Source organism: Hyaena hyaena, unplaced genomic scaffold (assembly GCF_003009895.1).
Source record: "Hyaena hyaena isolate Hyena2069 unplaced genomic scaffold, ASM300989v1 scaffold_357, whole genome shotgun sequence".
Taxonomy (NCBI): domain Eukaryota; kingdom Metazoa; phylum Chordata; class Mammalia; order Carnivora; family Hyaenidae; genus Hyaena; species Hyaena hyaena.
Window position 1 is genome coordinate 616572 of NW_024080990.1, and position 12353 is coordinate 628924.

The following is a 12353-nucleotide window of genomic DNA, read 5'->3' on the forward strand; positions in this document are numbered from 1 at the left end:
CTACTCAAATTCTGTTCTTTTTGTTTTAAATGCTTTTATTATTTTAATTTTTGAGAGTGAGAGACAGAGCATGAGCAGAGGAGGAACAGAAAGAGAGGGAGACACAGAATCTGAGCAGGCCCCAGGCTCTAAGCTGTCAGCACAGAGCCCAACATGGGTCTCGAACCCATGAACCTGAAGATCATGACCTGAGCCGAAGTAAGTTCAACCAACTGAGCCACCCAGGTGCCCTTCAGATTCTGTTTTTAGTAACACTATACTTCAGCTATGGGCCCGTCTGAGCGTATGTGCAGCAACCTCTCCAGCCCAAGACCTCACACATCTCCTGCTGGGAGGAAGGGACTAAACCCACCTCCCTGCCTCCTGCCTGTGCTCCAAGCCCTGATGCGCAGCCTGCCAGACTCCATTCCAGCCCTCTTCCTTCTACTCCTACCTTGGTTGGAGCCAGAAGGGATGAAGATGAGGCACTCAGAGACCAGAGTAGGGAAGCGAATAGGAGAGGCACCTACAAGGGTTCTATATAGGCTGAATTTTTAGCAGGGATGGAGGGCCCTTAAGACACCCCTAGGGAAACCTGAAGAGAAGGGGAGGCAGTAGAAGGAGATGACCCAAGGTCTGGCTGCCCTCCCTTTGGCCTCAGAAGGGTGACAGAAATGGAGCGCAGAGGACCAGAACACCAGCTGCCTGGCCTCAGCCCTTCATGTATTAACAGTAAGTCTACCTCCCTGTCCCCCATCCCAGCACCGGGCCATGGTTGCTGGGATCAGGCTGGGTGTTTTTCAGTATTTATAAGCATCTCAGCAACACAATAAAGCATTTGGAGTATGAAAAAAAAATACGAAGTGTCTGTCACAGACTATGATTAAGTTTTGTTTATTTTTTTTAATGGAATTTGGCAGGTTGTTTTTGGCCACTTATAGTTAAGTTTGACTTTAATTCTTTTCCAATTATTGTATTATTCATTTCTATCCCCAAATGACATCTTTTACCAATAGGAATCTAAGGACACTGTATTTGTAGACAAAATGAAAAAAAAAATCACAATCATCAAGATTTCTCAAATACACAATATAGTGTCTAAAATCAAGAAGTTCACTAGTATAATTTAGTTATATTAATTTACATGGCAGAATGCCACTAATTAAAGTACACTCTAGATAGTGCAGTATCCTGAGGAATTAATTCACAGAAGTCATATCAGTATAGAAGTCTCCACTTCCATCTTTCTATGAACAGTATAAAGTAGACATCCAAATCCAAATCATTGTGTACAGTTACACAATGATATTTATACAAGCTCCTCGTTTTCCTCCAATTAGATTTCCATTCAATATGTCCTTCCTGTACACATAAGTTAACAGTCTACCTTTTCACCTCCATTGGATTAGAAACCTTATACTGAACGAAACGTTTGTTGGAAATGTTTCACTAATTGCTTTTGCTTTTGTAATAGCAAGCTTATGTTGGATTCACACAGGCCACTGATCCAAAGGACTGCTTTCTACAGTCAATTCTTTAAATTCATGTAAAATTTTCATCTTTTTAACAACTATCACTTCACGTTATATTCCCTTTCATCACTAGCTCATCAAAAAGCACAGGGATTTCTTTTTAATTTTGTTTTCATAAACAAAGCTATCATGATTTCACTAACAGTTAAATGGTAAGGGTGATAAATTTCCACTGCCACACTAAGATACTGGCAGGCAAGAAGCTGCTGCTGGGGCGCCTGGGTGGCTTAGTGGGTTAAGCATCCGACTTTCGCTTAGGTCATGATCTCGCGGTTCGTGGGTTCGAGCCCCATGTCGGGCTCTGTGCTGACTGCCAGCTCAGAGCCTGGAGCCTATTTCGGAGTCTGTGTCTCCCTCTCTCTCTGACCCCTCCTGCTCACGCTGTCTCTCTCTCTCTTTCCCCTAGATATAAATAAAAATATTAAAAAAAAAAAAAAAAAAAAAGAAGCTGCTGCCTACACTATGCTGTTTGATTGGCTCCCACTCAATAGCACCTACAACTCAAATCGGTGTCCAAGCAAAATCACCAAATTATACCGGGCATGGGCCTTAGCAGACAACTGTCTATAGTTAAAGCTACAAATACTAAATTATCAACAACTGTAGAACATGTGGTAAAATGTGTGCAAACCTCTTCACCAAGGCGACCAAGTGTCAGTTAAGGAATACATTTTAAAGAAGGTAAAATAAATAAATGAGGAAACACAAGTAGATGAGAAGAAAAAAATTTTTTTTAGAAGATGTGGATGAAGATGTGGCAAAGCTAAGTTGATCGTAGGCAGTTACTACTTCAAGTTATTGACAGACTATTTACTTAGGACAACTCGGGACTTGGAGATACAAATTCCAGAAAGTGTGAAATGAGTCTACAACTGGAAGTAGAGTGGAGAACTGGAAGTCTGTACAAAGCAATTGATGTACAGGTCTTCTCTGACCATCTGGGTGTTTATTCTCTGGAAAAATTAAATCCAGAAGGCCTCAAATTGAGAATAAAAGAGATCAGGGTGAGGCACAGAGCTGAAAAAAGAGAAACTAAGTGAAAAATATGTTTACTGGTCTCTGTAACCATCGCCTGTCTTGCCTTAAGGATGTCAGATGCCAGGAATCAGCATCTGAGGAAGAACAAAGGCTAGGATTTCAAACATTGACACTTGTGGATCTCCCAATGATAAGTTTAGCTTTTTCACTGAACGATACATAATAAACTGACCAGTTAATTGGTGCCCCCTAGGTATATAGATATATAGTGCCTCATTTATAAAAGTGAATGGACAGCCCAGGATTCTCCCTCCCCTAACACAGTATTTGATGAGAGCTTCCAATAGAAACTAGAGAAAAAGGAAGTGAGTACTTATATGTATGGTAACTGAAACTTTAAAGAAAAAACAGGTTTAGAAGATAAAAAGTTGTGAAATAAGGGGCACCTGAGTGATTCAGTTGGTTGAGCATATGACTTCAGCTCAGGTCATGATCTTGCAGTTCATGAGGTCAAGTCCCAAATCAGGCTCGCTGCTGTCAGCTTGTCAGTGCAGAGTTGGCTTTGGAGCCAGTGTCTCCCTCTCTGTGACCCTCCCCTACTTGTGCTCTCCCCAAAACAAATAAATATTTTTAAAAAGTTGTAAAGTAAGAGAGAAAATATATTTTTTTAAATTTTGGATTAAGTTAGGAGCTTCAATACCAAACTACTATAAATTTTCCAAAGAGTGAAGACAGAGAATATGGAAGGAAACAAATTTTTAAAAATTAAGAGCTTCTTCTAAACTAAGAACTAAAACTAAACTGAAAACAAAAACTAGAACTAAAACACGCATGTCTTTCTATTGAAGAGAATCTACCCAGCACCAGTCGAAAGAAACAACCAAAGCACATTATCATGAAATCTCAGTATACCAGGAATAGAGAGAAGAGTCTTATATTTTCTAGAGAAAAAGTATGAGGGGGCATACAAATGACTGCTAGTAAGAATAGAATCAGATATCTCAGTAACAATAGTAGAAGCTCTAAAGAAATTAAGCAACGCTTTCAAAATTCTGAGGGGGAGAAAAACTAATTACATATGCAGCCAAAGTTTAAAATCAATCATGTATGAGAGTGGAATGAAGATATTTTCAGAAAACTCAGAATTTGAAAATTGTATCTCTAATGGATTCTTTTTGATGAAAGAATGGAGTCCAGGAAATAGGGAATCTGGAACCAGTAAAGGTCTAGAAGGAAAGTGAATCTAACCCAGAGCAGATCTTAATGAGGTGATTACTTACAGAGGTGTAAGGGAATCAGTAAGACATATTGCAACACTAAGAGGCTAGCAATAGTAGGAAGCCATTACCTGCTTTAGAACTAACAGCCATTATTCTCCCTAGAATTAAAAAGGTCAAGTATTACTGGAAGCTATTGACAACTAGAGTCATGGAAGAACGGCTTACACACAAAAGTTATAGTTAGTCATTTCCAGAAATATGGACTAGAGAAGATAATTAGGGAAGAATATTCAGTCTACTTCTCCTCTCTGTCCTTTACCTGAACCAAACTGGAAACCAATAGCTAAGACAGCTTGGAGGATGTACTCCATAGGGGTTAGCTGTGTAGGACATAGGGCAGGGCACAAACGGATAGAGAAGAGATTTGGAGAGAAATAAATAACTATCTTGGGACCTATAATAATAGTAGAGGAGCAAATGGAAGTCACAACATGACAGATACTCAGCTCTGCTAATGCAAGGAATCAAGAGAGCTGAGAGGAACATTTTAATAAAGTTGAGGGAGGGGGGTGTCAAGAAAATTAAATGGGATTAAAATTTTGATGATGTGATTGAGCACTTTGAAAATATTTTTCATATGTAATTGACAAATACTTTGCACCTATAAATAATGAATAATAGGAACAAAGACAACTAAGCTAATAAAAATCAGAGACAATTATCAAGTCCAAGAAAAACAAAAGGTTACACAAGAAGACTACATAATCATGAATACTACTTGACTTACCATGAATAATATTTACATATTAATATGTCAAAGTATGATACAGATTCTTTATTGGGAGCATAATGTGAAAGTGGAGTGGAGTAATGGTGATAGAAGAAAATTAAATCTTCATTTACTGTAACCACTACTTAGTAGATAATATCTAAAATAATAAACCAAGAAATAGCAATATAAATATAAAGTTTAAATATTTTTTAAGACATATGGAGGTAGATATGAAAAGAGTTGAAAGCATTTCCTTCTGGGAAATAAGAGAAGAGGGTTAAGAATGGTTGAGGCAGGACATTACTGTTTCTGCTATTATTACTGTTGTGGTGGCTATTAGTTATACCTGAAATAGTTTTTTTGATTTTGAAACTGAAGGGCAGTTAAGGGATTTAGTCAACCAAAATCACATTTAAGGAGTGGCAGAGACAGAACTTAATTTAGACTTTTAATGTGTTTTCTACTACAACTTTGCCTCTCCTTTACACAGCAAACCACTGTTAGTTACATGATTAAGGAACTGATTTCTGATTTCTCCATGAATAAAAACAAAAATTAAAACATAAAAGGTGCTAGTGTATAGCCAATGTTCTCTAAATTTGGAGGACTTAATTTATGTATTTTCAAATTACACGCACGCACGCACGCGCACGCGCGTGCGAAAGTAAGATGAGAACATCATAGACCAAAATTTCTAATTCTCAAGACACAGTATGTTAATCTCCCTAAAACCAAATATAGCATCTTCCATTTCTTTGATATGTCCTGTAGCAGTTGAATGCTATACTTCAATAGAAATGTAATATATCTGAGTTAGCTAATTAACATATTAAGAGATGACAAGGAAACTATTCTTAGCATTTGTGGAGTCATATTTCCCAAAGAATTTCACATTCAACTACCTCTTGCAACTCCCACAAACCAATGAAGCAGCTGAATATACCCAGGGCTTTCTCAATACTGTGAAATGTAGTCATTGTGACTGGCTATTCAAAACTCATCCAAAAATCAGTTTGTGGGTAGCCAGTTACTGTGCCGACTTTGATAGAGAAGTTTTAATTTGTTTTTAAAATATTTAGTACTGAAGACTACATATTAATGCCTCATTTTATGTTATTATTTAGCTAAGTTATCAATAATAAATAACCAAACATATCTATTAAAAACACACACTGTTTCTCTCACAAGCACACACTGATGAACAATATGGGATGTAAAAATCATAACCATGCTAAGCTTTTGATAGAAAAAAAAAAAAAAAAAGACTCCTTCTGCACTCCAGAGCCACAGCTAATTCAACACTTTGGTAGCCACTCTATAATGCCATAATAATCTAAGAGAATTGTACTTTTGTAGAGAGTTCATTATTAAGCTACGTAATAGAAGTTTTCTGCTAGGAATCTCGAGTCTGTAGCCAGCAGTCCTTGGGTTTGAATTAAGCACTCAAATACATTAAGGCTTTTCTGACAACTAGTATTTGGCCAATTACTGCTTTAGTCCCAGTTAGATCTGTTTTACACCCATTGCCCTAGCAGAATAACTATTAACTTTCAAAAGTATCCTGGTAAGGATGATATTCTACACATTATTTCTAATTTTAGGGGACTTCAGTAGTAGAAATGGGCTCAGAAACCATGGTGGCCCCATAAGCTCAACTTTCAACCACCCAGATGCCTGTCTGAGGATGCCCTGTGCTTTTGTTATATTCTATTGCATTGTCAGAGGCTATACCAATGAGTCACTTGGATCATGTATTATTTAAACAACTCTCAAGAGCTTTTAAAGAGTTGTTACTTTTGACAGTGATTAATTTGAACTCTCCTTGGTCTTATGAACTGATTAATAAGAAAATGTGTAAATAATGCTGACAGATAGATGACTTTATATAGCTCCTGAAGTGCAATTCTCATTCTTACTACCATTCTTTTAGAAATGGACTCATTCATTTTAGCAGAAGTAGTAAATGAGTAATAGTTAAGAGTTGGGAAAATACATGCCAACACAGATATTGGTCTCATGAAAATGTATTCAATTCAGTGATTCACATTGTAAGTTTATTTCAAAGAAATTTCTCCTTGAATAAAACTACATGATATGGAATACTGACATGAGGGGAGAAAGGCAGTCCACAAGCCTGCTGAGTGACACTGAAAGCCACCTACTTTATTTAAAGCAAGTAAAGGATCCAAAATGACTCAGAGCATAACTTAAATTATAAAAATGGAATTTAATGTGCTGGAATTTTAGAATCACTTTACTAGTAAAGTAAAAACCAATTTCTTATAAATCATTTTAAGAGATGATTTAATATGTTGTAGAAAGAAAGGGCTTTGCAGTAAGTTAGCCCTAAGTTTGCATGTTTTCTCTATTTACTAATTAAATGACCTCTACTATCTTATTTAGTATCTCTGTGTTTTGTTTTCTTCTACTGTATCATGCTGCAGTAGGTAAAATGCATTAGACAAATTTAGAATACAGTTTGTGTCCAATAAAGTATCTATTATTTTTACTATTATTTTATTATTATTAAGACTTGATTACTATTACTACTATTACCCAATTACTCAAGACAGGACCTCATACAGAACAAATCTTATTTTATTACATAAATTTCCTTGGTTCAAAGTGATCATTAAGAATGACAGAACTCTGTATGTTGCCACTATGTATGGTGATTAGACTTATTTAATAAAAAGCAAAGCTAAATGGCCTTATAATATTCAATAAATAGGCAACTCCTTTTCTGACATATGCAAAATCAATTTGGAAGCAGACATTTTTCTATATATCAAGGGTGGTATAGGAGTTTTTTTCTAACCACCCAGCTGCTACAATGTTAAATAAATTAATTTTAATATTAAATCAGAGATGGAATAGAGAAAAGGGTGATTTATTATGCAATCTCATTACATTTGACAGCCTTATTTATAAATGATTTGCCCCACATTTTGACAAGCATAGTTAATATGTTAATTAGCTTTTAAAAAGATGATGACGGGAAGAGAATGGCAGGCTCTCCTTCTTCACACCTCATGTTGAGATCCACTGTCACGAACTCCATAAGGTAGAGCCACTACATATTGTGGCCCCCAGAAGCACTGGGATATGGCTGAGATACGATTACTTGTTAGCTACATTAGTCACCTTTTGTTAAAAATTAATCCCTTTAAATAATCCCAGGTGACCTTCCACTTTAGAAAACAAAGGCCACTCTAAACATATTTATGAGCTTCTATAAAGAAACAGAAAGCTTATGTAGAGCAATGACCTCGACGGCTACAGCAGAACTCCCTGACAGTGGAGGAACTACACAGATAAGCTGCTTTTCACATTTGCAATTCTCATAATGTGTTTTATGGTTTAGAAGCTTAAGGATGATTTCCTATGCCTTGACTTTCAAAGAGTGATAAAATCCAAGAATTAAGACAAGTTATATATGAGACAATGTCCAGTTTGATTCCTCTGCCTAAATCCTCCTTCATGGAGGGAGATAAAGGTATCAAAACCTGTATTTCCTGCTTAGTTATGGAATTGCACAGTATATTTATACCTTACCACAGTGCTGGAGACTTAGAGCAGTAAATCATAACATGGCGAGCTCTGCTTTTCTGTCACTTGCTGACAATGTTAATGCGTAAGTGTCTTCATTAATATTTTTATTGCCTGCAGCTATTTAAACAGAAAACTGGAAAATGTAACACTGTGTAGGGATCGTTAGTTTTTAGTTACTGCCCTACTGCCCCAGGATGGTAAATGAACTGGAAAAATCGCCTGAACCCACTACCACCTGCCTCCCCGCTATTGTTCACGAATTCATATTTGCACTTCTCTTTGGCGCAGCTGAGCCATGACTCAATTACAGTCCCATTTCCAGTTCTGTGACTACCCGGCATCGATGGCATTGATTATGCAAAAATCAGTGCCCTTTGAACTTCTCTTTAACTGGAAAAATATACACACTTTATTGGGCTTACAGGATAATAACAAAATGGCTTTTAGAAAATGGCTTGGCATGAAATCAGAGTCAGAATGACAGGCATAGCATAGACACAGCTCTGATTTTAGGGCTTGAAAATGAAAAGCCAATAAGCATGGGAGCTGCTCAAATACAACACATTTACTATTTGGTTTTGGCAATGAATAATCTTGGCATGCAGACAAAAGGGCATTTGGGGTCTTCTACTTTGTATCAGTTTTCCTCCCTTCCACTTAAATAACAGTCTTCTTCTTATGCTTCATTATGTCTCTGTTTAAAGCAAATTAGTAGAAAGCACCCAAGCCTTCCTCACGAGGATGAACACATGCACATGCAGACACACGTGAAAGAAAAAAAGGGTGGGCGCCGCCCCAGGTTGGGGCACAGACTAGAAGTCAAATACTACATATCAGAAACAGACACATTAGCAAGTCATGATCCATGTGGTCTTTGTACGTTAAAGAGCACTTTTAAAGGTTTGGAAAAAATTAGCCACCAGTGTATAAAAAACAGCTCTTCCATTTATGAGGGTAGAGACTTAACTGAACTGCCAAGCACTAAGACAAGACTGGCCCCAAGCCACAAATATTTCCAAACTGTGTTCTATTAGTAGAGTCCTTAACTGACCTCACTGAAAGACAACTTAGAATATTCATATTTGAAAGAGAGAAAAATACTCCGTAACTTAAGAATATCAACCAAAGCTTACTTATATATCCAACTCCCAAATGTGAGGCAAGAAGGAGGAAGGGAATGAGAAAGTTAGTAACTGATATCCTGATGTATTAATCGACCTTTATTTCCAAACTTTTCCTCCACTACCACTACAATCAAAGTATGTATTTTGCCCAAACCCCTGCCTAGCCGTGGGGGAAAAAATAATTGTGTAAACAACTGTCAAAAAAAATTATTGTGATGAAAAAATGAATTAGCTCAGCTCCTTAGTGATAAATGGCCACCTTTATTCTCTGGGTTTTGGAATATGCATTACAATGGTATTAGATTTATTATAAGGCATTATAAAGTTTATGATAATAGATTTTAGGCGGTCTGATGACCTAGATTCTTTTATAGCTCTATTGAAAGCTACAGATCTACACCCCATAGAAATAAATATATCCATGTGTACGCAAAATGTTGCATATATTTTCAGTGGCTTCAAAGATCTTGATATCCTGTTTCTGCGGGGGGTGGGGGGGATGGATTTGCTGGAATCTAAATTAAGAAAATCTACACTGTGCCCTAAATCACAAGAAACTTGATTGTTTTCTCACTGTAAAATGTTTGGATCAAAAACATCAGGAAAGAAGCCAGGCAGTCTAATTTACTGAAAGCCAAGATTACTTAGGGAAGAACAGTGAAGTGCATGGCAAGAAGATAAATAACACATGCGGAAGTTTTATTGAGGTCATAAACATTATAAGGACCTGTAGCTGAATTCTGTATGTGGGGGCATAATCATTCATGGAAGATGATCTCTATGATAAAACAGCACAAGTGCTTTGTGAATTGTTTTACTTTGAACCCAACTGTGAGTCTAGAAAAGAGATTTTTCTACTAATAGAGGACATTTTCAAGTCACTAGGAAGCCTTTTCTGAGTACTAAAAATAAGATTATTCCCAGGGTGCCTGGGTGGCTCAGTCGATTAAGCATCCAGCTCCTGGTTTCAGCTCATGGTTCATGGGATCGAGTCCTTCGTCAGCTCTAGGCTGAGAGTGCGGAGCCTGTTTGGGATTCTCTCTCTCTCTCTCTCTCTCTCTCTCTCTCTCTCTCTCTCTCTCCTCCCCTGCCCCCCCCTCATGCTTTCTCTCAAAATAAATAAATAAATAAACTTAAAAAAAAAAAAAAAAGAATATTCCCATGGGGTGCCTGGGTGGCTCAGTTGGTTAAGTGTCTGACTTCAGCTCAGGTCATGATCTCACGGTTCGTGAGTTTGAGCCCCACGCTGGGCTCTGTGCTGACTGCTCAGAGCCTGGAGCCTGCTTCGGATTCTCTGTCTCCCTCTCTCTCTTACCCTCTCTTGCTCATGCTCGCTCTCTCTCTCTCTCTCTCACATAAATAAATAAAACATTAAAAAAAAGAATATTCCCTTATTTGATTATTTGATTTAGATCACACTGGATTGGGAACTCATTATACTTTATAATTAATAATAACCATCCATTAAAACTTGTTAGTCTTGGGCTTCCCTAAACAGGTTTTTAAGTTTTGTTAAACCTTCATGTAAAACTGAGACTCTATTGAAATTAAACTTACTGTGATATTTTTAAAAAGTAATTGTTTTATTTCCTTTTGGGTTATTTGTACCCAGCTTTCAAGAGTTTACTGCACAAAATTTAGTGCCTAACAGTTCCACCAAAATTTTCAGATCATTTAATTTGAGCTTTGTTGTTGAATTTAAACATGTTTCCTACTACTCCCAACCCATCTGCTGTTTGGAGGTATATACCTCCTTGTTATAAAACAGAGCTACAAATTGAGACCCTTAGGTAGAAAAATCATTGTCCTGACAGTAAAATACTTCCGCCCCTGTCCATCAAGAACCATTACCAGATGCCATGTGCAAGAGAGCCTCTGATTAGAGAACATTCTCAATCATCCCTTAAAAAAAATCCAGCAATACTGCCACACACAGGCAAACACTGCTGCACCATTAATCTTCATTCAAACTGTTAGAATGTTTGTCTGGGCATGGCCCAGACCAGGCATTACAGAGAGATTAGCTAGAGTAAATCTTCCATTTCTCACCACATGTCAAGGCAGGTGGAATATTCCGTCGATCCCAGGAGGACATCTGGAGGTCTGTACCACAAGGTAACCACTTCATTGGAGTATGTGTGGCTAGGGACAGATTTTGCTCTTGCAAGACCTGTGGAATACAGGAAGCATAAAGAAGTTTAATAGGCACTAATAGAAAAAGGGAATTTAAATTTGAATGTTCACAGTTTTAAAAGGTCAAAAATGACATTGTAATACAGAATCACAAATGCAATGTCAAGATTACTAGAAAGGCTGGGGAAAGTATATTATGTTTTACCTGTTTCAAATAATGCTACTAATCGATAAGTCAATTATTTTTCCTACTAAAGCATCATAAATCTGATATAATCTCAGGGGAGTAAACAAATGATTATAAATGATTAGATATTACACAGAAGCTTAGAAATCTCCTGGACTTTCCAAAGAATGTTCTATGGAATTCTAGTTCTGAGAATTGCAAGTATTATGAAAAAAGATTCCAAGGTCAAATCATTTTGGGAAAAGATGGCTTAACAAGTTAAAACAGGTCTTCAAGTTGTATGACTTCTCAATGCTTTTAATTATGCTAATGTGTATTGTGAATCTGAAAGAAGAGAATATGATGCTTTTCTCAAACAGCTTTTCCAAAACTTCTTTTTCTTTCAGTGTTCGATTAAACACTCCCTGGGAAATGTTTATTCAGGAAGCTCATTTGAAAACCACCTAAATAAATAATTATAAAGGAACAGTTAAATATGAAACATTAGAATGACGAGATACCATATAATAAATTAAAATGTTTTCTAAGAATTTAAAAATGGAGAAAATGGTCACAGTAATATGTTGTGCTATATTATGTACATTTTGACTTCATAACCATAAGGGCTTTAGCATAGAAAAAAAAGGCAGAAAATATTTGAGTGTTTTCAGTGGTTAGCTCTGGAAAATAGGATTATTCAGTTTTGTTCTTCACTTAATATATTCTTCTCAAAAATTTTCCCCAAGTTTTCTACAATAAATATATAATCCCTTTTAAAAACCACAAAATCTATAAATGGTCTTCTTTAAAAGAAAACAAAATCTGTGTGATAGCTTTCTATCTGAGTACATTCATTAATGACAATTGAAAAGCATTATCAGTGCTCAAAGCATATAT

The 12353-nt window shown here is 36.7% G+C and overlaps 1 protein-coding gene across 2 annotated transcripts in view; it reads right to left on the minus strand.

Moving 5' to 3' along the window:
* The window catches only part of CDK14 (cyclin dependent kinase 14), a 562594-nt gene that overhangs the window by 222893 nt on the left and 327348 nt on the right, over positions 1 to 12353 (minus strand). For both annotated transcript variants that reach the window (XM_039250036.1, XM_039250037.1), the window contains exon 9: positions 11207 to 11327. In XM_039250036.1, the coding sequence (XP_039105967.1) occupies positions 11207 to 11327 (121 nt within the window). The remainder of the gene's footprint in view (positions 1 to 11206; positions 11328 to 12353) is intronic.